This window comes from Lissotriton helveticus, chromosome 5_1 (assembly GCF_964261635.1).
Source record: "Lissotriton helveticus chromosome 5_1, aLisHel1.1, whole genome shotgun sequence".
Classification (NCBI taxonomy): Eukaryota; Metazoa; Chordata; class Amphibia; order Caudata; family Salamandridae; genus Lissotriton; species Lissotriton helveticus.
In genome coordinates this window covers 1,630,578,133-1,630,604,570 of record NC_136065.1, presented here as the reverse complement: position 1 = coordinate 1,630,604,570, position 26,438 = coordinate 1,630,578,133, and the positions used below count along the sequence as shown (strand labels likewise).

The following is a 26,438-nucleotide window of genomic DNA, read 5'->3' as shown; positions in this document are numbered from 1 at the left end:
GCGGGGACCGGGCCGCCCGAATGGCGGTGAATGCAGACCTGTTAGAGTGCAGCAGTGCGATCCGTGTCTAAGGGCACAGGTAGGGACCTAGTAATCTCTAAACAATATTCTAACTATTAAAATCAGGGAATAACGAGCGCAAATCAGAAAAGTAAATACAAAACGTTTTTTTGTTTTTAAATTCAATTACGAGCTTCCAGCGCATAGCGCATAGGTCACACTGTAGATATGTTCTGCTTAAATTCTTCCTTATTTACCTATTTTGCCATTCTCCAGTTTCTGCGGGCGATCACTTTCATATCCCCTTTCTTCTTGGTATCAGCTGGTATGTGCCTGATCCTGCTAACTAAACCTCATAAGTGGAAGGTTGTTTTGGCGGTAGCCTTACTTTTCCACTTGTCTGTTGAATCTTGTGGCGCTATTGATGACCTCCAAGAGTGTGTTCTGCTTGGCTCTGCACTAGATCAGATTGTCCCACTCTTGAAAGAAGAGTTAAAACTTCTTGTCTATCCAGCAAATTATATATCACTGAAGTAGTGGCCCTGTGTCTTGACCTGAGTGTTTTGGGATGTCTCTGGTGGCACCTGTATGACTCTTCCGTTAAACTTGCATGGAGATTAGATTTGATTTATAAGTGCTTCATTCTTAACTAAAAGCTAAACCAAATGTCTACTCCCTGCGTATTTTCTCTCCACCTAACATGTAGGTGGCGATAAGAGACGCATGATTTGCACCAACTGATGTGGTTTCGTATGTTAAATTTTATTTTAAATCAGATTCTTTTTCTTCTTTTTTTTATTATTATTTTTATATACTGTATACAATCACAAATACTTCTGCAGGGTTAGCCACAACTGGCTTAGAACATTAGTACAGTGCTGTTTATGCGGTTACCCTCTTGCTGGTTAGATTTTGGTAGCGAATGTATGCAGTCATACTCATTTTCTCGTCCGTGCTTTCTGCCACCTGACATGCACTCTGAGCCTGGTAGCCATTTAATGACAGTTTGCTCTGTTATCTAACAAGGTTAGGCTACATGCTGGAATAAGAGTTGCTGCATTTCGAAGAAACTTTTCCTAATGCGATTGTTAATGCCTCTGAATGTCAAGAGTTCCCACTCGCTTCACATGTGTCTCTGTAACTCCCTCGCTAAAGAAACCATCCTCTGACCCTGATGATTGGTCGAATCACTGCCTAATCTGATGGCTCCTTGCTTAAATTGTTGAAATTAGCAATATTTTATCTAGAAGTCCTCTTTTGTCGAATGTATCAACTTACTGCACCCTTTCCAAGTAGGTTTCAAGGCCAGGTGGCAGCACTGAGGTAGTGGTTGCTTTTGTCCTATTACTTACCGGTAATCTTCATTACTCCTGGTCCTGTGTTCCTCATCCCATTCATTACTTATGGAGATCTAGTATCTCCCGGACAAAAAAAAGAACATAAGGAATGCTGGGTCCCTCTATCCCACCCTCTCCCACTGGGAGTGAATAAAATGTACTACCCAGCAGTCGGTCTTAACTACCAAGTCACCCAGGAAGGCCGGCTGTTCGGGAGGGAGGGAGGGGCGTAATGAATGGAATGAGGACTACAGGGCCAGGAGTAATAGGACATTACCCCCAGGTCCCCACCCCATTAATTACTTATAGAGAATACATAAGCCAGACAACCGGCCTTCCATTCCCAAGAAAAAACACCCAGAGCACCATCTGCACTGCAGCACCCAAGTAAATTTTTTCAAACCAGGTACAGAAAAGAAAACAAAGTGAGGAGGACACAGCCTGCAAAACACGTAACCTAAAAATTCACATCCTTCCACAACTAATTTTGGAGACAATAATGGCGAACAAAAGTATTCGAGGAAGCTCATGTCTCCACCCGACTCACCTTAGCAATAGACACCCCACGTAGTTCAGCCCAAGAGGCCACCACACCTCTCGTGGAACGGCCCTGAACCCCAGCTGGAGGAGGAGCACCCGCCAGGGAATAAGCTAGTGCAATCACCTGCTTCAACCACCGGCAAATAGACAGGGAGGAGGCCTATCCCTTTCATAGCTGACCCAAAAGAAACAAACAAGACCTAAGACTTCCGAAAAGGCTTAGCGCGATCCAAATACAATAAGAGAGCCCGTCTCACATCCAACAAGGACCAATCCAAGTTTCTATAGGAGCCAGCAACCTCCACCAGAACCAGCTCCTGAGACGTATGGAATTGAGACACCAGCACAGGCACAAAGAAGCATCCAACCTCAAAACCACAACATCCTCAGAAAAAGATAAGTAACGTTCTTCTGGCCACGAGAGCACCCAACTGCCCAAACCACCGAGCCGAAGTGATAGCCACTAAAAAATCACCTTAAAAGTGACAAAATTAATGTCAACCAACTCCAATGGCTCGAAGAGGGCCAACATCAGAGCCTTCAACACCAAAGGCTACATAAAATTAAAAAAAATGTTAATTAAAAAATTTAAGATAAAAAAAAGTAGTCCCTTGGAAGTAGCGCCAGCCGCGACCTGCGTGCTGACATCAGGAGCGCGGGGAGGAGCGGCGTACACGAGCGCGAGGAGGAGCGGCGGGCATCATCGCGGGGAGGAGCGGCGGACAGGTGGGGAGGAGTGGTGAGAAGCAGCGGAGGACAGGCGGTGAGGAGCAGCGGACAGGCGGTGAGGAGCAGCGGACAGGCGGTGACGAGTGTCGGACAGGCGGTGACAAGCGGCGGACAGGCGGTGACGAGCGGCGGACAGGAGCGGCGAGGAGCGGCGGACAGGAGCGGTGAGGAGAGGCGGACAGGAGCGGTGAGGAGCAGCGGAGGACGGACGGTGAGGAGCCGAGGACAGGCGGTGAGGAGCAGCAGACAGGCGGGGAGGAGCGGTGAGAAGCAGCGGACAGGCGGTGAGGAGCGGCGGACAGGTGGGGAGGAGCGGCGGCAGAGGTAGGTGAAGCCGCCGCGGGTGCGCTCACGGGGCGGGCGGGGGCCCTGAAGCCTGATTGCTCCCGGACAAGGTCGGGATGGGCTGTTAGTCTATTTATATGGTTACTGCACTGGGTTGTCCAGCCTGATATTTTATTTCCAGTTCATCGTCCTGGTTCATGGTTCATGCATTAGGTAATATACTTGGGAGAGTTTCAGGTGGGAGCCAGCCTTTGAACCCCCTGTGGACCCAGAATGTGGGTCTGTGTGGACTAATCTTGCTTTGCGCTGGGTTGTGTTCCAAAATCCCACTGGTGTACTATAGCATATGCTGCTTTTGCAGTTCTTCTCTTGCGAGGCTTTGTACTTTCGCCATCTCCAGTAAATTTGTTTTCTTATGTGGCCAGCACAGGTAACGAATGAGTAGAAGAAAATATTTGTGCAGCGTCACAGGCACCCTTCTAAATTTCTTGGTGCTTTGGATGTTTGCTTGCATTCACCTGTTTTACAGCCAAAGGCGCTACAGCTCAAGGCCGACGATATTCTGGCCACACTGGCACAGTGCCTTCAACTGCTCTGAAATCTTGGTCCCACCCGTCTATGAAGTATCACACAAAAGGCAGAAATCATTAAACGATCCCCATGTGTTGCAGACTGGTGTGGAAACAAAATCAATGTCCTGTGGTTGTGTTTTGCAGCTTCTTTATTGTGGTCAGCACGTTCCACTGGTTAATTTTTTAATTTTTAGGTCTTGCCAAGTAATGCGCTTTGACGAGATCTATTGATGTCGATGTCGATTTAGCTTCGAAGGGGAACAGGAGCTGTGCACTCGCCCGGACAGTTGATGTGCACGTGTACGGCTCGGGTTGTTTCAGCACAATGCAGGCATGGCATGCTTTCACTTTCCCTCCTTTTTCCCATCGGCTCCAGATCATCTCGGACAGTAGATGGGCACGCGCCTGGACAGGACATGTGCGCGGGTATGGTGTGCGGAAACTGCGCACTTCCACATTTTTTTTGTTTGTTGCATTGCATTCTTCCGAGGGGAGAACAACCATGTTGGGGAACAATTGTACTAAAAAAATATTTTTGTTCACCATTACATTCAGTTCAAATACTCCTCATTCCATGTCGGCTGCTGCTGTTTTTCACTCTCTGCATTCCACCCAAGCACCATCCTCCTCATCCTGCTGTGACGCCGTCCTTTGCCAATGTTTGTACAAGAGAGCCCTCTGCAGTGGCCGGGCCTGCAGACAGCCCCATGCACTGATAAAGCGGCACGTTAGCAGCAGTATGTGTGTGTGTGTATGTCGTTTTACTTACACACTAAGGAAAGGCTGGCACATTCACAGATGTATGCTTTGCATTAAGAGCTTTCGTCCATACCTGCACACAGGCATCCTCCCTGTGAATGGGTGCCATGTGCTCTTCAAGCCCTCTGCAATGGCAGCCATACAAATAAAGATGTCCTCTGAGAAAGCTCTGTTGGCAGTCCTACACACAGAGAAAGAACCCTGTGCGTCCACAGCCTTAGGGAGGGCAGCTCTTGCCCAGTCAGCCCTGCTGGTAGAGGTGCACGCTGGCAGATGCGTGCACAGGTAAACTGGTGCACCAACCGCCAAGATGATTCACTGCCCTCACACATACAGTCCTAGGAGCAGCCGTGCCTTTAGCCTGACAGAACTTCATTATGCAGCAGAGAAGCCGCATGCTGTGCACCAAGGCCTGAATACCCTCCGTTCTGTAGGTGTAAGCACTGCCACTTCTGTCTACTGGCAACCACAAAGTAGCTCACTGCTCAGCCCGCCATGCTGTGCTCTGCCGCCTACCTGGCACTCCTCACTTCTGCATACTACCAGGCTTGCACTGTGCACGCACTTTGCACAGCCAGCCCTGTACTCTGCATGTTATCTATACATGGTACCAGCCCCACAGAGTGTCAGACCGGAAGTCAGCCCAGCGCCTGCTTCCGCTGTGCACTGCCAGCCCTGTGTTTGGCCTGCACCGTGCACTGCTACCTTGCCCACTGCCAGGTCTATGTCTAGACTCTAGAGAGGCTGTATCAGGCACACGCAGAACTGCACTAAACATGATATTGTCAAAGTGAATAGTATAGAAGGGTCAGGAGAAATGACACATCGGGTGCTGCAGCACAATGCGGGGCTGCGGGAGTCAAACAACCCTAGTCATGCAAATAAGGCATTCATGCACTGTTGGAGCGCTTAGAAAAAGAAGCAACTCCAAAGGAAAACTGTGGAAGTCTTTAATGAGCACCAAAGAGCGACCAGTAGCCCTGGCAGGGATCAGCAACTGCCACCTTTCCAAAGGAAACATTCGAATACCACTTTTGTAATTCATAAACGTTCTAACATTCTGTTCCCCTGGCACTAAGAACCCAGCACCTTGGATGGGAGGGCACGAGAAGCGGCAGCCGGAAGGCGTTGGAGCAGCTGACAGATCAGGCAATGGTCTGATCAGAGGGGTGGCTTCCCTCCCCTGCCCTGGGCTCTGGCTGCTGATCCTGTCCTTGCCTCTCAGGAGCAAGGCAGGGTCGGATTGGGATCACAATTTGGCCCGGGCACTGTCAAAATAAGCATTTGCAATGCAATAGGTCTCGCATTTATGCGGGTTTAAGCTATAGGCATTGTAAATGACAATTCCTTTTATTTTTGTTTTGAAAACCAAAACATAAATAAAGGGCCTTGTCATTTACAATGCCAATAGCTTAAACTGCATAAATGCGAGACCTATTGCATTGCAAATGCTTGTTGTCTCTAGTGTGTGTTAGGGGATCAGCTCAAGGTTTCATGGGCCTCTCTGAACTCAAGCAATAACCATGAATAGTTTGCATGGTAGACTGGGGAACCTGAAATCCGCTTTGAGGGTGTCCAAAAACAGCCTCTGCAATCTCCGTGATTTCTCGGACTTTGCTTAGCTTAAAAGAGGTGCATCTCTCCTCCTCAAACTATGACGAGGATAGCAGTGCCATAGTACCCACTCACTTCTCCTGGCCGGTCACTTCTCCTACACGGTCACTGACCTGCCCGCCGACTACTCCTGCTCCGTCACTTCTCCTGCCTGCTGACTTCTCCTGCCCGGTCACTTCTCCTGCCCGGTCACTTCTCCTGCCCGGCCACTTCTCCTGCCCGGTCACTGACCTGTCCGTTGACTGCTCCTGTCCCGTCACTGCTCCTGCCCGGTCACCGACCTGACCGTCGACTGCTCCTGTCCCTTCACTGTTCCTGCCCAGTCACTTCTCCTGCCCGGTCACTTCTCCTGCCCGGTCACTTCTCCTGCCCGGTCACTTCTCCTGCCTGGTCACTGACCTGCCCGTTGACTGCTCCTGTCCCTGCTCCTGCCCGGTCACTGACCTGCCTGTCGACTGCTCCTGTCCCATCACTGTTCCTGCTCTGTCACCGCTCCTGCTATACTTAATACAGTAGGAAAAAAAATACGAACTGAAAAACCAAAGTGATCCAATAGTAACATGCAGATTTATTTTGTCAGCACTGGGGCAAACGAGATTTGCTTTGCTCGGATGTGGGTGGTATAGTGATATTTAGGATACTGTGATTTATCTACGTTGGGCTCAATGAACAACAATGGCAAACTGCACAAGGCCCCTAGTTCCCCACAAGTTCGCAACAGTACGCTGAATGGGGGAAAGCTTCTCTGTAATCAGTAATTGCAATCTATGGGCTCCAAGTGAGTCACTGGACTCCAAGGCACTCACTTGCCACATTATGTTAAAGTATGTTGAGTGGCTGCAGCATCCTGGCCCCAAGAACTTGCGAGCTGGCCCCAAGAACTTTTAAACTCTTGGGGCTTCTAGCAGGGGAACAGCAGTTTGCTATAATGAATCACCTAAATTACGGACAAAAGGCGCCCATAAAGGAATAATGATGGACAACGGACAGGCCGCCAAAATTACGGACCTCCCATGAAATTTACGGACGGTTGGTCACCCTACTATAAATATGAGGATTTGTTGGCGCTTTTTGTGATGGTTTCTCTTCTGATTTCTTGTTTAGGCTTTAGTCCATGAATTGCCTGTACTTAAATAATTGTTCTTTTTTTTCCAGTATTCATTCCCGCCTCACCCTAGCCAGAGATACGCTCCTCCAGGTGAGTTGATATTTCTATAACGTACAGCTTTACTGCCCACTGAGTGGCTCTGTGCAGGTCGGTGATGACAATAACACGAGCACTGGGGAGAAACACGCTGAAAACCACACAAGGAGTCAGTGGCAAAGCTGAGATTTCTTAGAAGAGGAAACTTAAATAGTAACTTGTCTAGGTCTGGTATGACAGCACAGGTTTGTTTCCTGGTGTTAACAGTCTTTTAAATATACAGAGTGGGCTTTTACTCGCCGTAAAGCCCCCTCATGCTATTGGCTGTTTGAAGTGTTTTTTCGCTTCTTATGGAATGCTTGCATTGAAAGGCATGATGGACTATTTTACATCACACGTACATTTTTATCTCCCCCATTCATTGTATACAGAAAGCAATCTTTTGCGTGTTGTTTTTTTCTTCCACAGAAGCCTGATTTAAAAAAAAAAATAGCGAGGGCTCTTTCGTGAGTCATGTCTATTTGCATATATAAAATGTACCCACACACATTCTAAAGGAGACACAATCCAGCTGCTTAATACTATATAAGCATTAGAAAAGCCATCAGGTCTGGCTTTAATGTAGAAACTCATGGGAGCATGCATGGCTAAATACCATTTGAATGCATGACCACATTAAAAACCAACCTATTGGCTGTGCCAATGCTTGTTTTATATAGCTCCAAATATCTACCACCTGCTCGAAAGGATGCAAGGCTGAGTCTGCCTCTGTACTATTCAAACTCGTACACATGCTGATCTGGCAGAGCCGTTCTGCCAGCTCCTCATGGCGGCACACTGCTGATCAAAGGCCATGAGTTAGGGCCTGTGCTGAGCATGCGCCACCAGACGAAGAGAGGAAGCGCCCAGTGTGAGGCACACAAAGTCCAAGCCAGAACAGAACAGCCTGGGTGATAGACATGTAGAATTAGGAACGTATAGGCCTGCTATAGGAGGGGAAGCGCAGCATAAACTGTGTCAGAGTGAGATGCTGCACTTCTCACAAGGTCAGGCTTGTGCCGATTGCTGTGGAGGGCCAGGTCGGGTGCCATCTTTGGTGAGTCCCGGACCCCGGCTGGTCTGGAGTTAGCGGTCCAGCTCGGGGAGGGGCTTGGGCCTTAAATAGAATCTGATTCTGCGGGCCCGTGCGACTGATCAGGGTGGTGGCAGCACCTTGCTATATCGTTTGGGAAAGGCGAGCAGACTGCGAGAGATTCTCTTCTGCTCACTCGCTCTCCGCAGCATTATTGCAGTAGCTTATTTTAAAAACAGTATTTTATACCCAATTGATTTAATAATTGTGCTGTGTGCTGTATAATTTATTGTACCGTTTTTAATACTCTGTACGCTGCTTCCCGGTCCCCCTGTGCCCCGTTCCACCGCGGCTTGCTTGTGCCGAATGCTGTGGAGGGCCAGGTCGGGCGCCATCTTTGGTGAGTCCCAGACCCCGGCTGGTCTGGAGTTAGCGGTCCAGCTTGGGGAAGGGCTTGGGCCTTGAATGGAATCTGATTCTGCGGGCCCGTGCGACTGATCGGGGTGGTGGCAGCACCTTGCTGTGTCGTTTGGGAGAGGCGAGCAGACTGCGAGAGATTCTCTTCCGCTCACTCGCTCTCCGCAGCATTATTGCATTAGCTTATTTTAAAAACAGTATTTTACACCCAATTGATTTAATAATTGTGCTGTGTGCTGTATAATTTATTGTACCGTTTTTAATACTCTGTACGCTGCTTCCCGGTCCCCCTGTGCCCCGTTCCACCGCGGCTTGCTTGTGCCGATTGCTGTGGAGGGCCAGGTCGGGCGCCATCTTTGGTGAGTCCCGGACCCTGGCTGGTCTGGAGTTAGCGGTCCAGCTCGGGGAGGGGCTTGGGCCTTAAATAGAATCTGATTCTGCGGGCCCGTGCGACTGATCAGGGTGGTGGCAGCACCTTGCTATATCGTTTGGGAAAGGCGAGCAGACTGCGAGAGATTCTCTTCTGCTCACTCGCTCTCCGCAGCATTATTGCATTAGCTTATTTTAAAAAAAGTATTTTACACCCAATTGATTTAATAATTGTGCTGTGTGCTGTATAATTTATTGTACAGTTTTTAATACTCTGTACGCTGCTTCCCGGTCCCCCTGTGCCCCGTTCCACCGCGGCTTGCTTGTGCCGATTGCTGTGGAGGGCCAGGTCGGGCGCCATCTTTGGTGAGTCCCGGACCCCGGCTGGTCTGGAGTTAGCGGTCCAGCTCGGGGAGGGGCTTGGGCCTTAAATAGCGATGCCCCATAGAACGCGCAGCGGTCTCGCGCAGCGGGCGCGCCGTCTGCGTGCCGAAGGAGCGCCAAAGGAGGGCCCGTCTGTGCCCGTCCGTACCTCGGACGGGCCCAGGGCCAGCTATCATGCCCATCATCCCCTTGGTCGGATTGCGCATGGTAGGATCAGGTATTCTCGCAATGACCTTTTGAAGCTAAATCCCCCAGCTGGAGGGGGTATCTGTATGCGGGCGGGGCGGGACTGCACGATTGCGAAGTGTTCCAACTGTGGTTTTCTGCCCCAGCCCTTCTTACCTTCACGGTCAGGTAGCGGAACTGGCCCTATGTCGATTAGGGCTGGGCTAATTAATGCTAGATCCATGGTGAAACACGCAGCTGACATTTTTGAAATACTTGTGGATGGCCAGCTTTAGCTCCTTTTCATCACGGAGACGTGGCTTACCAACACGTGCGCTCCGATTATGGAACTCGCTGTCCCTAGAGGATTTAAGATTGCCATAGTTGATAGGATTACAGGTAGAGGGGGCGGTCTGGCTGTAATTTTTAAGGAGGGGTGGCACTTCTCTATTGAGCAGTCCGATGCAGTGGCTGATGGAGAAGTTCTCCACTTCTCCCTTATTATTAATCCTCACTTCACCTTGGGAGGATCATTGATCTACAGGCCTCCAGGCCATGTTCACCACTTCATTGATACTCTGGAGGAGTGCATAGTGCCACGGGCTCTGAGCTTCCCGAAATTCCTTCTGGTTGGCGACCTCAACATCCATGTAGATGTCTCTGACTCTACGGAGGCCCGCCGATTGGAGGAAGTTTTCGATTTAGCTCAGCTAAAACAGTGGGTGGTTTCTCCGACCCATGTTGGAGGTCACCTCCTGGACTTAGTCTGCTCTAATTTCCCCATCAAGGCATTAAACTTAGAGAAAGTGACGTGGTCTGATCACGATCTCATTAGGTTTTCATGGGAGGTGGAGGGTGCAGGTAGATTAGCTGCTGCATTGCCCAGTAGCCATCCCCAGAAGGTCAACCTGGGTGCGTTCGGCCAGGCCCTATCTAGAGCTCGCCCAACGCTTCTCCCTGAGTTAGGTGAAGCGGTCAATGGCTTTAATGGGTGGGTGCTGCAGGCGGCCAATGTCTCTACAAAACATACTACCTTGTCCAGGCTCCGTCGCACCCCTTCTCAACCCTGGTTCTCTCCCGAGTTAAGGGAGCTGAAATTGGGATGCAAAAAGCTGGAGCGGGCATGGAGACTTGAGTACAGTTTGGAGACAAAGTCCGCCCTACGCACAGCCCAAAAGAACTACTATTCCGCTATTAAGACAGCCAAAGGTAACTACTACGCAGGGAGAATCGCTAAAGCGGATAATAACAGTAGAGAGATTTTCTCTATTGTTAAAAGCTTCCTATCCCCTGCTACCGACTCAACCATACTCCCTTCTTCCATGCAATGGTGCGAGGAATTGTCTGATTTTTTTATTAACAAAATAGCCAAGATTCAGAAGGACCTGTTCTCTGCGCTGCCAACGGCCAGCTCAGCGGCTGGCCCCCCCTTTTTGCCATGCCACTGCGACATTCAGCAGTTCACGGACTTTTCGCTAGCTGTGGAATGCGACATACTGCCTCTTCTCCAGTCCCTTAAATCGGGCTCAACTTCAGACCCTTGCCCTGCCCGGGTACTTGCAGAAGTGGCTAGTATTGTCTGCAGCGAGGTCACCCAGATAGTGAATCTCTCCCTATCATCAGCAGAGGTTCCTATAGGCTGGAAACAGGCAAAGCTTTTGCCGCTCTTAAAAAAACCAGGGCTGGATGCTGCTGTTCCCGGGAACTATCGTCCCATATCCCTTCTGCCAGCATTGGCCAAAATCTGTGAGAAAGTGGTTTTTCGTCAACTCGAGAGCTTTGTTGAGACCTCTAATGCTCTACATCCAGCTCAATCAGGTTTCAGGGAGGCCTACAGCACGGAGACAGCTCTGGTTGAAATGGCGGAGTCAATCCGGGAGTGCTTGGACGGTGGCGGCAGAGCGGTCCTCATTTTGTTGGACCTCTCTGCCGCATTTGACACCGTTCCGTACAAACTCCTCCTCGCCAGGCTGTCTGCAATTGGTATCGGTGGGTGCGCCCTGGCCTGGTTGTCCTCATTCCTATCAGACAGGTCACAACAGGTCTGGATGCCGCCTTATGCCTCAGAGCCCAAACCACTCCTCAACCGGGGTCCCTCAGGGATCCACTCTTAGTCCCCTACTGTTCAATATCTACATCACTCCCCTGGTATATCTGGCAGAACAGTACGGGGCTAAGATTTTCGGATATGCTGACGACCACACAGTTGTTGTTCACCTGGCCAGATGACCATCTGGATACCACAACAGTCCAGCTCTGTTTGTCCTCAGTCTTTCGCTGGCTGACTATGGCTCAGCTGAAATGCAATGAGGACAAGTCGGAGGTCCTCTTCTATGGTTCTTTCCCTTCCAGCTTTAAAAACTCGCTGTGGCCACCTAACATTCCCAGTCCCAAGGTGATGGGAGGTCCCGCAAAAAATCTCGGCGTATGGTTTGGGGAGGACCTAAGATTCGAGGACCATATACAGAAACTATCTGGGACATGTTTTGCTACTCTGAGAATGCTACGAAGATTTTTTCCGTTGCTTCCCAGGGAAGCAAAAGAGACTGTTGCCCGAGCTCTCATCCTAGCAAGGCTGGACTATGCGAACGCTCTGTTTAGCGGTATCCCTGCTTATTTGGTTAATCGCCTGCAGGTTATCCAGAACGCCGCTGTCCGCCTCCTGTTTAACGTTCCGAGATGGAAGAGCGTTCGCTCTCACATGTGCTGCCTTCATTGGCTGCCAGTGTCACTACGCATCCTGTTCAAATCCCTTGTGCTCCTGTTTAGAGCAACTCATGACCAAGGGCCTGCCTATCTGAAGAAACGGTTCATCCTCTATGCCCCCACACGAGCTCTTAGATCGTCCTCTCTGTTCAAGATGACTCTCCCTCGCTTTAGGCGATCTAGACTAGGGGGTCAGTCAATATCCGTGGTTGCTGCCCAGGCTTGGATTCCCTTCCCCTCCATCTGCGCTCCATTCAGTGTGTAGCCCAGTTTAAGAAAAATCTAAAAACTCATTTATTCACTAGTCTGACTTAAGCTGGTCTCTGCCCTGTCTTCTTCTGCTTTTCCCCATCGCGCCAGGACACTCCCAAGTAACAGAGCGCGTTATAAAATGGTTTATACATACATACATACATATCAAGAGTCAGTGGCAGAACTGAGACTAGGCTGAAGCCCAGTTCTTGTCTGGTGCAGGTGTGAATGAGCTCAGACACTGCGGTTTAGGGGCAGAATCTAGATAGTTCCACCAAAGTATACTGCATTGAAAAACCGCTTTGAGAAGTATTTTATCCCAGAGGCTCACCAACAGAGTAGTCAGTCAACATCTTGCCCATAGTCAGTCAATTTCTAGCCCATTCTTACCCACCGCAGGGGAGCAAATGCAGTTCTCCACATTACCGGGATGTGAGATTTCTCTAGCAGCAAAGACCGTGGCATACGTGGGCCAGGGTGGGTATTTGTTGGCCCTGTATACATCTGTTGGTGTGCGATGTCTGTAGTCTGCAGGGAACCTATTCCAGCAGCAGACCCCTTGAGAGAGCTTCCGGTAAGATTGTCAAGAAAGAGACTCCCCTCCCTAACTCTGACACGATAATGCACTCTGTGAATGCTCTCACTGCGATACCTGCCTCCTTGGTGCTTGTAAGGTTAGCTTTGATACATTTTTAGAGGGGACAACGTTTTCGTGCGTTCTGTGTTATTGTTAGTCATGTCTTCTAACAGTAGTGTTTGATGGTGAATATACACGTCAAGTATAAATGTCTGTCTTCTATATTATATTTTTGTACACCATAAGATGCACACTTTTTCCAATCAATCCTAGAAATCTGCCAGAATCAAACAGTTTACCTAGCCCTCAAATTCTTAAAATCTTAAAAGTTTCTGAGGGCAGTAGATTACTGATTTTCTGAGAATTCTGCTGCACTGGAATTATCTCCTATGAGTATAAAATTAAACCTATTTCAGTGTGAATTGCTGATAAACAAATACAAGTGGGGCTAAAATGTACTGTCTTGTTATAAAATTACAGCTGGGAAAAATATATCTACTTAAAAATATAAAATATATGTTTGAGGTATGCGAGCTGTAGATCACATGCTTTGCCTACTCCTGCCATCTAGTGTTGGGTCCGGATGTTTGCAATTTGTTTTTCTTCGAAGAAGCCTCACGAGGTAGGCGACTCTTCCTTTCGGTGATAGTGCACATGGGCATGGAATCCATTGTTAGATTGTTTTTTTGCGCCATTGGGTTCGGAAGTGTATTACTGTGTTCCGGTTCGAAACCGTTCTTCAGGTTCACCTCGGTGCGCAATCCACTCTACCTTCGACGGTATTGTTTTCGTACGCGTATCCCACTTCTCCGCATATTGTATTAGTTGACAAAACTTTTATTTCCATCGGAAAACTCATGGAAGGTCATTGGGCCTCACCGCGTCGGCCACCTCACAGTCGATGGAACGTACTCCATTCAAATGTTGTCCTCGTGCCACGCGAAGTACCCGCGCACAACTTGTGCTTATATCCGCAGCACAACAAACAGAGCTGCGACACGTGCAAATCTTTCTGTTAGAAGATCATCAGGCTCAACGTCGTGAAATGCAAAGGCAAAACATTAAATTCACGCTGGACATCTTTGGAGAAGGTTCCTGAGCAAGAAGATTATGGCGTGCAAGGGACCGAAGAAGAACAGGAAGAACCTGTATCCATTTCGGAATCGGTCCCTGACTTGGAGGAACACGTGCAGCAAGGTCAAGGTATCGTGAGTACCGTACACCCCTCGCTCCAAATACCTATTCAGCCCAAGCAAAAGGCTCCATTCCCACCTCCTTCTTTGGGCCACGGTTGGCACCGAAAAGTTTCTGATACCTCACCTTCCGGCTCTGCACTGAAACACGCACCAGAGCCTTCCGGCTCTGCATCGAGTTGACTAAAGTCGGGCACCAAGCCGAAAACTTCCGACTCGAAACCCAAAACCGCTTTGGGCCAAAACATTTGACGCCAAAACCAAAAACGGCTTCTGAGCGTAAACCTTCGGCACCGTAAATTCATCTGACCCAGTCACTGAAAATTTCGGGCCCGAAACAGAAAGGTGATCCTCTGCAGCAGCAGGACCCATGTTTTAACATCCCACCCCCGAACTTGAACCCCAAACAGAAAGTACTCTATATTAATCCTCAGACAGGACTTTCTACCAAATTACCTCAGAAACATAAACTAGAGTCAGAGCATACTTCTCATATTCCTTTGAAGCAGAAGCAGGTTGGTACTAACCCCTCTCCCCCTCCTCCTCCTCCTCCTTCTCCTCCTCCTTCTCCTCCTCCTGCATCACCACCTTCCCCACAGTTGCATCAAATACCAATTACACCAACTAACTCTCCAACAACCTGATAATAATGAGGATGATGGGAATGGTGGGTATGATCCCTACCAGCAGATCCCTGGAAAGACTATAACACTGAATCACCCACAGATAATTACCTAGACCTTTACCCTACAAAAGCCTTCCCCACCTTACGGCAATGTGGGGTTACATAGAATTACTATCTAGAGCTGCAGAGTATCATGGGGTATAATTACATAAAGAATCCCTAAAAGAGGACTTTCTATTTGAAACCCTTAGTAGCTGACAAAGGTCCACTCGCACTCTCCCTATGCTCAAAGGCATGATGAGACATGCAGACGATATATTCAAAGCCCCCATTCGTGCTCGCATTCTCACCCCCAGGATAGACAAAAAGTATAAGCCTGCTCCCATCAGTTCCAGTTTTTAGGTCTCGCTAGCGAATGCAGTGCATGCCCTGCTTTGCGAGACTTTATTGTTGTCGCCTTGGTGCTGGAAGGCAGACAAACCACGTGCGCGCACAGACAGGCGATGTGCGCACGCATGGTGTCTCCTCTCTGGCTCACACCATAGCTGTGCTTGATGGTTTACTGACTCACGTTCCCCCCCCCCCCCACACACACACACACACAGCTGACCTAGACTAACAGCCAAGGCAAGTGGTGTCGCGAGTATATTAACATTAACAATGCAGCCCCCTGGGCCCCAGTAGAGGAGTGCCGAGCGCAGCAGCCACGCACCCACTTGATTTTTATTTTACTATAAAAAGCATACTGTGCAGAGAGAGTTATTATTATGATTAAAAGTTTAATCGCACTATTGTTTAGAGCGTAACGTATTTAAGGCATAGTAGATAGCGATGTGTCAGGCTCCCAAAATGTATAGCAACTGCTCCGTTCGTAATGAAGTTTCGAATTGCTTTCATTGCAGAGTTCAAGTAGAGGAGCAGGAACACAAGATAGCTATCTTTTAGGAGTTATAAAACGTGAACACGCAATGCAAGGGGAATGCAAGGAGATGGTGTGGAGATGGATAGGTGTCTTTAAAGAGCTTGTAAACGTTGTAAAATGCAGATAAAAGGAACCTGGAAAAGCAAATTGTCTGCTACCCGAAAAAGATAAAAACTACAGCAGCCTTTTGAAGGGTTTGATGCCAAGGCATTAAACTGATTACTCAGAGCCTGCTTCATGCATTCCACAGAGTAAACAACAACATTTTATAAGATCAGATTTGTGCTTGCAGTACGACGTCCAGTGTTGTTGTAGGCGCAAGCATTCTTTAGTAGAGAGGATGAATATTTTGAACCTTGCAGGTGGAAAACTTGCAGGTGGAAAACGAACAGATAATCCTGATCTAGCATTGTCCAATTAATTTATTTAAAAGTTCTTCCTCATCCCGGCCCTTAAAAACGTGAAGCGACCTTTTGTCACCAACAGAAAACTATGTATTTCTTTCCTCCCCTGCGGCTGCTTCCTTGTGTTGCATCCGCGGGCAGTGATCCATATCTACACATCAAAACTCCCAGATGAGCCATGTGTCAGCCCCAGCCCTGAGTGTCGAGGTTGCAGACCTCAAGCGTGGATTGTAATTACACTGGAAGAAGCTCCCGCACCGAAGCAAGGGCCTGCTAACGTGACGTGGGTCCCAGTATCATTTACGTTTGTTATTGACTGGGCCACTGCAATTATGCGGCAGGAGAGGGCCAAATTATGCGGCAGGGATGAGTAAATTATGTGACAAGAAAAGCAAATAAAACTGCATCATGTGACACATTTTGTAATTGTATTGCTACATTATTTTGTCATTTTCAAACTTGTTAACATTGTTTGGGCATTCGTTGCACCTCATTACTACCAGCTCAAAACCCAAATATAGCAATAAGCTACAAAAATGTAACTAGTCAACCTTTGCAAAGGGCCTTTAACGGCGCGACAATGCAGTTCAATGCATTTTAAGTAAATTTGGAACCGTTTGAGCTACAAACCATTTTTTTTGTTAATCTGCTGAATGTGGAAGGTGGATTATGTGACAAATGCAGCAAATTTATAGTTATGCAAAATATTTTACCACACATCTATTCCTATATGTGAACTGTAGGGCCACGTTTGAGAGTCCTGTAGCTTTCGGAGCCTTTCTGCCCTGTACACTATGTAGCACTACCTGAAAGTCACGCCGAAGTCCTGTAGAGCCAGACCCAACCTTCAAGACTGAGCCGTCACTTCTAGGGTGCAAGACACGCCTGGAAACTTGGCTGAACATATCGCGTCATCAGTTTATCACCTCCCAGCCCTAACATGTATCTTTTTCATGTACATGATTGGAAGTTCTCTGTGCCCGGAAAATAACCTGTTTCTAAATGCCCACTACCCTGATAACCCACTTTTAGCACCTGGTCTGTATAGCAAACATGCAGGACAGTGCTTAATGCATTATAGTTACTTACAACCCCAAACCCACCAAAAGCAGTTAAACTATTGATGAAGTCCTGTTTGTGAATGATGCAAAGTTAATCATCCTTCTGGGAGCCTGTTACTTTTGATAGCTTGGAGAAGTTTTGAGTGTACATTTTTATGGCCATTTTGCTAGTCCAGCACCCATGTCCTTTAAAGATGTAGGACGGTCATTGTCTCTGCCCTGTATATCAATCCCTGGCCACTAAGAACAAGCATTTGCAATGCAATAGGTCTCGCTTTTGCAAGAGTTTGAACTATTCGCATTGTAAATGACAATGCCTTTTATTTATGTGTTTTGAAAACTTGCAAGCAGTGCCTAAACATGCACTCTGTACTTATAGCCGTTGCTTATGACAAGCTAGGCTGGCAATAACTGTGCCTCTTTTACTGCAAGCCTTGCTTCTTTTAAGCAAGGACTATCTGTACAAAGTGCATGTTTACACACTGCTTGCAGGTTTTCAAAACACATAAATAAAAGGCATTGTCATTTACAATGCCAATAGCTCAAACTCTTGCAAATCAAATGCGAGACCTATTGCATTGCAAATGCTTGTTATTAAATGGCAGTTACCACTGGCCTCTTTAGTAGTCTCTAATGCCCGTAAACAGGCCATTTCATAAACTTCAGGGGTCGCACCTCCTCCTGGTAAAGAGTCCAAACTGATAGACACCTCCGGTAAAAGGGTAGCTGCCCAAGCAGCAAATCACTGGCGTATTGCCAACACGCAGGCGCTTCTAGCCAGGTATGATAGTGTACACTGGGACGAGATGGAGCAATTACTCCAATTGCTACCAGATGAACATAAGGCTAAAGCTCAAGACCTAGTCCAAGAAGGAAAGCTCATCTCAAATTCATCAATTAAGAGTGCTTTAGATGCTCCTGACACTGCAGCTAGAGCAATCAATATGAGTGTATTATTAAGGAGGCATGTATGGTTAAGGATGTAAACCTGAAGTCCAGCAATCCACTTTGAATACACCATTTGATTAACAGCAGATCTTAGGACCTGTAGTAGATACGTCCTTAGAAAAGATGAAAAAGGATATGGAAGTGGTTAAATCTATGGGAGCCCTACAGACTCCGTCTAGTCATGTCTCCTTTTGTCGCTCCTTCTACCGTGGGGGGGGGGGGGTCCCAAGTCCCTCTCTTCAGACACTACTGCTGCACCCTACAAGGGAAACAATCAATTCACTTCCTCAAGAGACTTCTTTAGAGGAGGGTACAGAGGTAACAATGGCAAGGGTAGAGGTAGAGGTTCTACAACTCGTACCGCCCCCTCTCCTATCAAACAGTGACTTGCCTACGCTTCCCCCGATCATTTAACACATGTTGTGTGACGCCTTTTACAATTCCTCCCCATCTGGCAATCAATAACTACAGTCAAATTGGTGCTAGAAATTATCCAACATGGTTATTGCCTGGAGCTTACCAACAATCCTCCAAACATTCCACCACATTCTCACAAAATGTCACCAGAACACTTACATCTACTTCAGCAAGAGGTCCAGTCTCACCTCTCCAGAGGAGCTGTCGAACCTGTGCCGTTACAACATCGAGGAACAGGGGTGTACTCCCTTTACTTTCTCATCCGCAAAAAGGACAGCTCCCTGAGACCTATTCTAGACGTCAGAGAACTAAACCTCTACATAATGTCAGAGCATTTTCACATGGTAACACTTCAATAAGTGCTCCCACTTTTACAACAGGGTGATTTTATGTCTACACTAGACTTAAAAGATGCATATTTCCACATTCCAATTCATCCTGCTCACCGCAAATAACTCAAATTCATGATAGCGGGTCAACATTACCAATACAAAGTACTCCCATTTGGAGTCCCCACTGCTCCCAGGGTATTTACCAAATGTCTGGCAGTAGTCGCAGCATATCTAAGAAGACAACACATTCATGTCTTTTCATACCTGGACGACTGGCTCATCAAAGTCAGCAATTACCAAATGTGTCTCTAACACACTCAAACCAATATTCACTTACTTCAGCAACTAGGGTTTACAGTAAATGTGTTAAAGTATCTTCTTCATCCTTCCAACACACAAACTTATCTGCCAGCCACAATAGATGCTCAGAAAGCTTTAACATCTCCCAATGCAGCCAGGATTCACAATGTTCAGTCCATTCTCACTCAATTTCAGCCAAACCAGTCATTACCAGCAAAAGTGTTCCTGCAACTGCTAGGAATGATGACGTCTTGCATTTTAATTGTTCCTCACACAAGACTTCACATGCGTCCCCTTCAAGAATGCTTAGCAAGTCAGTGGAACCAATAGCAGGGTCAGTTGACAATCTACCGTAGGTAGATGGCCACACCCATCGCTCTCTGCAGTGGAGGAACCTACAAAATGTATCCAAAGGGCTGCCCTTTCTCCACCCTGTTCCACAGACCCTGCTAACAGCAGACACATTGCTCACTGGTTGGGACTGTCACCTACAAACTCACACAATCCAGGGACTGTGGACTCTAAAGTACAAGAGCCTCCACATAAATCACCTAGAGCTACTAGCAGTGTTTCTGATGCTCAAAGCCTTTGGAATTCACCTAATATGCAAAACTGTCCTAGTCCGCACGGACAACGTGACAGCTATGTAGTATATACAAAGACAGAGAGACACACTCTCTCTCCAACTGTTCGCCTAGCGCAAGCCATTTAGAAATGGGCCATACATCACAAAATCTATCTCCTAGCAGAACATCTTCCATCAGTAAAGGTTAGGGGTGGGGTTTTTAGTTAAATCAGGAAAATGGCGCTCAGGCTATTGCGTGTACTATATATGGACCTGTGTCGGTACGGTGCTGCGAGGTCGGGGGAGTAACCCGCTAACCCCTGGAGTGTGTGAATCACAGGATCCACACTGTAAAGTAGGCGCAGTCCTGGGCACACGTGATGAGGATTAAAGGGTTGAATTCAGTCTCAAAGTGTTATATAAATGCAGTGGTCAACACCAGTATGATTTCGAAAAGTAATTTTTTATTGTGACAACAGTTAGGTCCCGTGACTCATCAGGGCTGTGGTGCGAATGGAAAACAGGTGTTGCAGGCCCCATATAACAGGTGATAATTCCAACCCGACCCATCTACACGGCTCCAGTGTCCTCCGTGCTTCGCTCTATACACACCACAGGTGCCGGTGCTACCCCTCTACTCGCACTGTGCGACTCAGCTTTAACTTTTCCTGCTGCTGGGCTCTACACGGCCCACTGCCCACCGGGCTCTCCTGAATACGCCGCCAGACACTGGATCTCCACTATCTGGAACCCCCAGGTTCATATGGCATCCACCGCCTCGGCTCCCATTCTATTCACGCCGATCGGCTTTATCCCAGCCCGCGCCTACTGCCATCCCTTTCTTCGTATCATCAACGTGGCATGCTCTCCAGTACTTTCATCATACCTTTAGTCTTCCTCACGCCCATTACCGGGTTGGAATTATCACCGGTTATGTGGGGCCTGCAACACCCGTTTTCTATTCGCACCACTGCCCTGATGAGTCACCGGACATCTCCCAGTGATGAAACACGTGTCGGCTGGTTTTGTTTTGTTCAACTTAACCGTTGTCACAATATAAAATAACTTTTCGAAATCATACTGGTGTCGCCCACTGCATGTATATCACACTTTAAGACTGAATTCAACCCTTTAATCCTCATCACGTGTGCCCAGTAAACAATCAAATTGCAGACTTTCTCAGCAGACAAAGACAGCAAATCCATGAGTGGGAGCTTCATCCCCAGATTCTTCTTCTTCCCTACTTTCAGGAATGGGGATTCCCTCACATAGACCTGTGTGCCACAGTTCAAAACGCAAATTTCCCAAGCTACGCCTCCAGGTTCCCACACCCGCTCTCCAAAGGAAATGCCCTATGGATGAACTGGTCAGGGATATTTGCCTATGCTTTTTCGCCTCTCCCACTCATTCGGTTAGTAGTTCAGAAGCTCAGACAATCATCCCTCAAACTCATTCTCATAGCTCCCACATGGGCACGGCAACCTTGGTTCACCACCCTGCTAGAGCTCTCAATAGTTCCACACCAAAAGCTGTATCTCAACTCCAGTCTCCTCACTCCGAGCCATGGAGGAATCAGGCATCCAAATCCCAAGGAACACAACCTGACGATTTGGCTCCTCAAGTCATAGAGTTTGGTTATTTACAATTACCACCAGACTGTATGAATATCCTAAAAGAAGCTAGGAAACCTATTGCTGGAGCATTTTATGCAGCAAAGTGGGAAAGATTTGTTATATATTGTAACAATAATATCAATCCCCTTGATGCTTCAGTGCAAAACATCATCTGTTATCTTTTACACTTACAGCAATCTGGATTGGCCTACACATCCATTTGATTGCATTTAGCAGCAGTAGCTGCATACTTACAAAACAGACAACACATATCTTTATTCAGGGTACCAGTGATTAAAGCTTTTATGGCAGGACTTAAAAGATTAATACCACCTAGAGCTCCACCTGCTCCACCTGCTCCAGTATGGAACTTGAACATAGTCCTTACCAGGCTAAAGGGTCCAGCTTTTGATCCAGTGTCAACTACAATTTCTCTCTTGGAAAGTTGTTTTTCTTATCACAATCATTTCCTTAAGGATAGTTGCTGAACTCCAGGCACTAACTATACAAGAGACTTTCTTTCAACTTCACAAAGACAAAGTGGTTCTTTGAACCAATCCCAAATTTCTTCCTAAAGTAGTTTGTTTTTCACTTCAATCAATCAGTTGATATACCCGTTTTCTTTCCTCAACCTGATTCTGTAGCAGAACGAGCTCTACATACACTAGATGTTAGAAGAGCTCTACTATATTATGTGGAAAGAACAAAACAATTTTGTAAAACAAAACAACTTTGTTGCTCTTTCGCCACCACGCAAAGGCAATCCCATTTCTAAAACAGGTATTGCAAGATGGATCGTGAAATGTATCCAAACATGTTATGTGAAAGCGAAAAGAGCCTTGACAATACCCCCTAGAGCGCATTTCACCCAGGAAATAGGGGCTACTATGGCCTTCTTAGTGAATTTTCCCCTAGCTGACATCTGTAACATGGTCACACATTCACCAATCACTATTGTGTAGATGTGTTAGCGACGCAACAAGCTAATGTAGGCCAAGCAGTACTTAAAAACACTTTTTCAAACAGCTGCAACAGCTACAGGTTAGCCACCGCCTTGGGAGTTACTGCTGTATAGTCTATGCAAAGGATGTGATCTACAGCTCACATGCCTCGAACAGAAAATGTTAGTTACCCAGTAAGCATTTGTTCTTGGCAGGTAGAGCTGTAGATTCACATGCGCCCACCCGCCTCCCCAGGCACCTATACCTGTTGCAGTTTTTTCCTACTTTACATACATACTTATGGACATCTCTATTCTACCTTTACTGATTCCATTCTCACCCTCTGCGGGAAAACAATTTAACAATGGATTCGATGTCCATGCGCACTATCACCAAAAGGAGGTGCCAGCTACCTCGTGACTGGAAAGACTTCTTCGAAGAAAAACAAATTGCAAGCATCCGGACCCAACACTAGATGGCAGGAGCGGGCAAAGCATGTGAATCTATAGTTCTACATCCCAAGAACAGATGCTTACTGGGTAAGTAACATTGTCCTTACTTTTTATTAGTTGGCTTTGGGTCCTTGAGGAGAAAACATTCTTTAATAAACATATGCATGTTCAATGACGCCATATAACCAAAGCTTTGCAGTTCTAAAGCTGGTGATGGGTGTTCCCCATTTTAAGATCGACGCTGAGTTGAATTCGTTTTGGGCCGTAAATGATATCTCTTCCAGGCAATAAACATTTCAGGAATGGGGATTGCAGGCAGTAATGCAAATATTGCAGCAGTGGTTTTATCACTAGTGGTAACCCAATAGAGTGAATTCTGTCTGGTACGCCATCATTCCTCCTTTTGTAAGTGAGTGGTATTTACACCAGTATTAATACCTATTTACCACTAGTTGTTTACCTGTGCCTTTTCAATTACAAGACCCCAGATGTACTAGCTTTATTCTTTACCAGTCTCTGGACACAGACTCCAAGGATGAAGTTCATCTCTGCAGGAGCAAACATTGAGCTATACCATTACTGACGTGCTTGTTTTTCTGTTTCTGCAGGTTCTATCTATATCAGCGGCAGCAAAATAAGTGAAATACAGATTGGGAACAATAACTCGATGAACATAACTAGCAACAGTCAACAGAAAGCAGCAAAGAAAAAGTGATTTGCTTCTGCAGATCTGGCAAACTGTGCAAACCCAGTCTTTATTCTATATAACTTTTTCAATCACACCTCTTCTGACTGCTGTTCTTTTTTTTATCCTACCCTCCCTAACCTCTGTTCCACTGTATAGTGAGAAGTCCTTTCGAGAGCCCCTCTCTCTTGCTAGGTGAGCTTAATTCATCCCTATTCTGCACTTTAAGTATCATATCCAGATCAGAGTTGGGCTACATTCTGCTGTGTTCCTGAAGTCATTCCACAATCCAGTCTATTACGCTTTTCTCCAACTCTTCCACGGTTCTTTCTCTCTCATTCTTGTTCTCTCTTTATGGAGATATCGCCCTTCACCAGGTTCCGAAATAACGAAGCCTGTTGTCGGATACGCCTCACAAGGAAAGCAATAAAAGGAAGCACAGAACACACTGCTTTAGAGGACAATGCTCGCCATGAACTGAAGTCGGTACAAGGAGCATCTTTTTCAATAGTGAACTCAGGGGACACATTTATATCTATTTTAAGTACATCCATTGGCGCTCAGGATGTGTGTATGGTCAAAAAACTATTTTAAATGTTTTGTTTGTTTATAATGTTCTCAATGCTCTTATGCTTCCAATTCACTGTGGGCTTTACATGCTGTAAGGAGAGATTCCAGCTTCTTGAATGCTGTTGTGTTGTAATATGTATCTACAAGCAAAATAATTACAATGAGTGACCGCAGGAGAGGATGGACCACCACATAATGCCTTAATACTCGCTTAGGATCTCATCAGAGTTTAGAGGGAAGCAACAGAACTTCAATTTGTGGAGTACAGTCCACCGACTGGACTTTCCTCCACCTTAGGGATATTATTGTGGATCAAATTAGGAGGGTGCGTTCTGCTCCATATTTGAATTTATTTCAGAAATTGAAGGATTTTTGCTTCTCTTCAAGCTCCAGATCATACCCATAGTGTCTTTTATCTGAACCAGACACCTTGTAACTTGCCATATGCATACAAACGTCTTCAACTTTGGTTCGCGAAACCTGAACACAGAATAAACTGTGGCTTCCTCAGCAAGGAAGGACCATCCAAGGCAGATTCCCAACATGAACGCCATCAGTGCAGGCAGTAAAAAGTACATCTGAACTTTGAGTGGCGGAGATCAGTTTTCAACTTGGAACCAACCAGAAGTAGAAAAGAATGATAGAACAGCCCAGAGGCGCCAGATCTCCAGCAAAGTTTCGGATTTTAAGTCTTTCCAATTAAGTTAAAGCAGCAAAAGATTATACAGCATTAAACATAGCATTTTATGCACTTTTTAAAAAAACTTTAGAAAAAGATGATGACTAGTGATACCTTTTTGAAATTTATCTCTTGAGAAGTTCAGTAAACAGAATATGACGAAGTGAATCTAGTGTAGACCTATCCTCTGCCTAACCGCAAGACCAAAGCATACAATATTACATCGATTCTGATAAACTCGGATTACATGTAAAAAGAGAATCACCCATATGACAGCATAGGAAATGAATGAAGCATTGGTCAAAGCAGGGAACTATTTTATAAGATTGAAAGATTGTTCATGCTCATTCAGAAGAGTGGCAAAAAGAATTATCTAAATTTAGGCATGATGAAAGAGGAGTTAGTACCAGTATGGTGTGCACTTGGTCTTAAGAGTGAAATGTGAACAGCTGAATGGAAACAAAGTAATTTAATTTTGGTTGTGCAGTATTCATATGATAGGATGAAAAACACGATTTAAACTACAGGGAAATAATTTAGCTCATACTTTGTTGAGGCTTTTAACCGAAATGTTCTCAACATCATAAAGATCAAAAAAGGTATAATCTGAATGATCATAAAATGTGGCTTGCCTCAAGCTAGACAAGCTACAATGTTTTAAATGGAGACATTAACAAGCCGTTGTTTGGTAAATAGCATAGACAGTTGGATCATTGAGTGTGTCTCCAAAGCAATCAAACCACAATAAAAACGTTCCTCTGTCAGCATAACAAAACAAAAAAAATCTTCTATTGACATACAGTTTCTGTTCGGAATATGGAAACATTTTTTGATAACATCACTAAGGTGCATGTCACAGGCTAGTCAGCTGGCCAGCCACCAATGGCTATGCTTTCAATCTTGATTAGTACTGTAACTTGAAAATATTGTTTTTGATTATCAGAAGCTCAAACTCTTAGCTCCACTGCTGATTTAAAAAAACAAAAAGGTAAAACACGTGCAGCAGAACTTATATCCAGGTCTGACCCTCGTTGGTGTTTACTAGCATAATGATGACCTCTTGGATCAGTGCTTAATTAGAGCTGGTGGGGGCCACCAACACTTATTTTTAGGGACCAGCACTTATTTTTCAGCATCAGTTATTTACCGTGGAGGAAAAACAGACAGAAGGAGAAAAAGGCATCCACACCATCACAAAGGAACCTACAGAGTGAGATAATGGGGTAGGTAGTTTCTGGTAGTGGATAAAGAAGCATGAGGTGGAATTAAGACTCTAGCGGCTTTGGTGTTGGGCGCACTGCCATTTAATTGAGCTAGCCATGGGCTTCAGCTCAGAGATTTAGGCACCGCCATTCTTTGTTTTACAGATTAAACACTGCCTTGGGCACTGCATTTATTAAAACTACCAAAATATCCGATGATCAATTTTAGGAAATCAGAAATGGTTGAAAATTCTTGTATTGCCTTAGCGTTGTAAAATCCTATTTGTATGTTTTTATCTGGTAACAGAAAATTCTTTGATGGTTAGCCCACTGAGCGCGTTGGAAAGTGCTCAGTTGTGGTTTTGTTTACATCTAATAAATGAATTAAAAAGGCAAAAGTAGAATACTTAATTCAGTGTTCAAAAGGTGAAAAATTGGAATCGAAAGCATGCTTTTTAATTTTGCTCCTGGCTTTTGGCATTGGTGTTTTAGAGAAACTAATGTTTTAAGTTTAAGATAAAAGACTGATTTTCAAGGAATATGAGCTGTAGAACATATGCTGTGCATAGATCGCCATCTAGTGTTGGGTCCGGATGTTTGCACTTTG

General features: G+C 46.2%; 1 protein-coding gene across 2 annotated transcripts in view; it reads left to right on the top strand.

Annotated features, from left to right (window-relative positions):
* LOC144755665 (receptor-interacting serine/threonine-protein kinase 3-like) overlaps positions 1–26,229 on the top strand; it is a 267,630-nt gene extending 241,401 nt beyond the window's left edge. For both annotated transcript variants that reach the window (XM_078644833.1, XM_078644834.1), the window contains 2 exons: positions 6,992–7,034; positions 23,304–26,229. In XM_078644833.1, coding sequence (XP_078500959.1) covers positions 6,992–7,034; positions 23,304–23,410 — 150 coding nt within the window. In that variant the 3' untranslated portion in view covers positions 23,411–26,229. The remainder of the gene's footprint in view (positions 1–6,991; positions 7,035–23,303) is intronic.
* Positions 26,230–26,438: the final 209 nt, after the last annotated feature.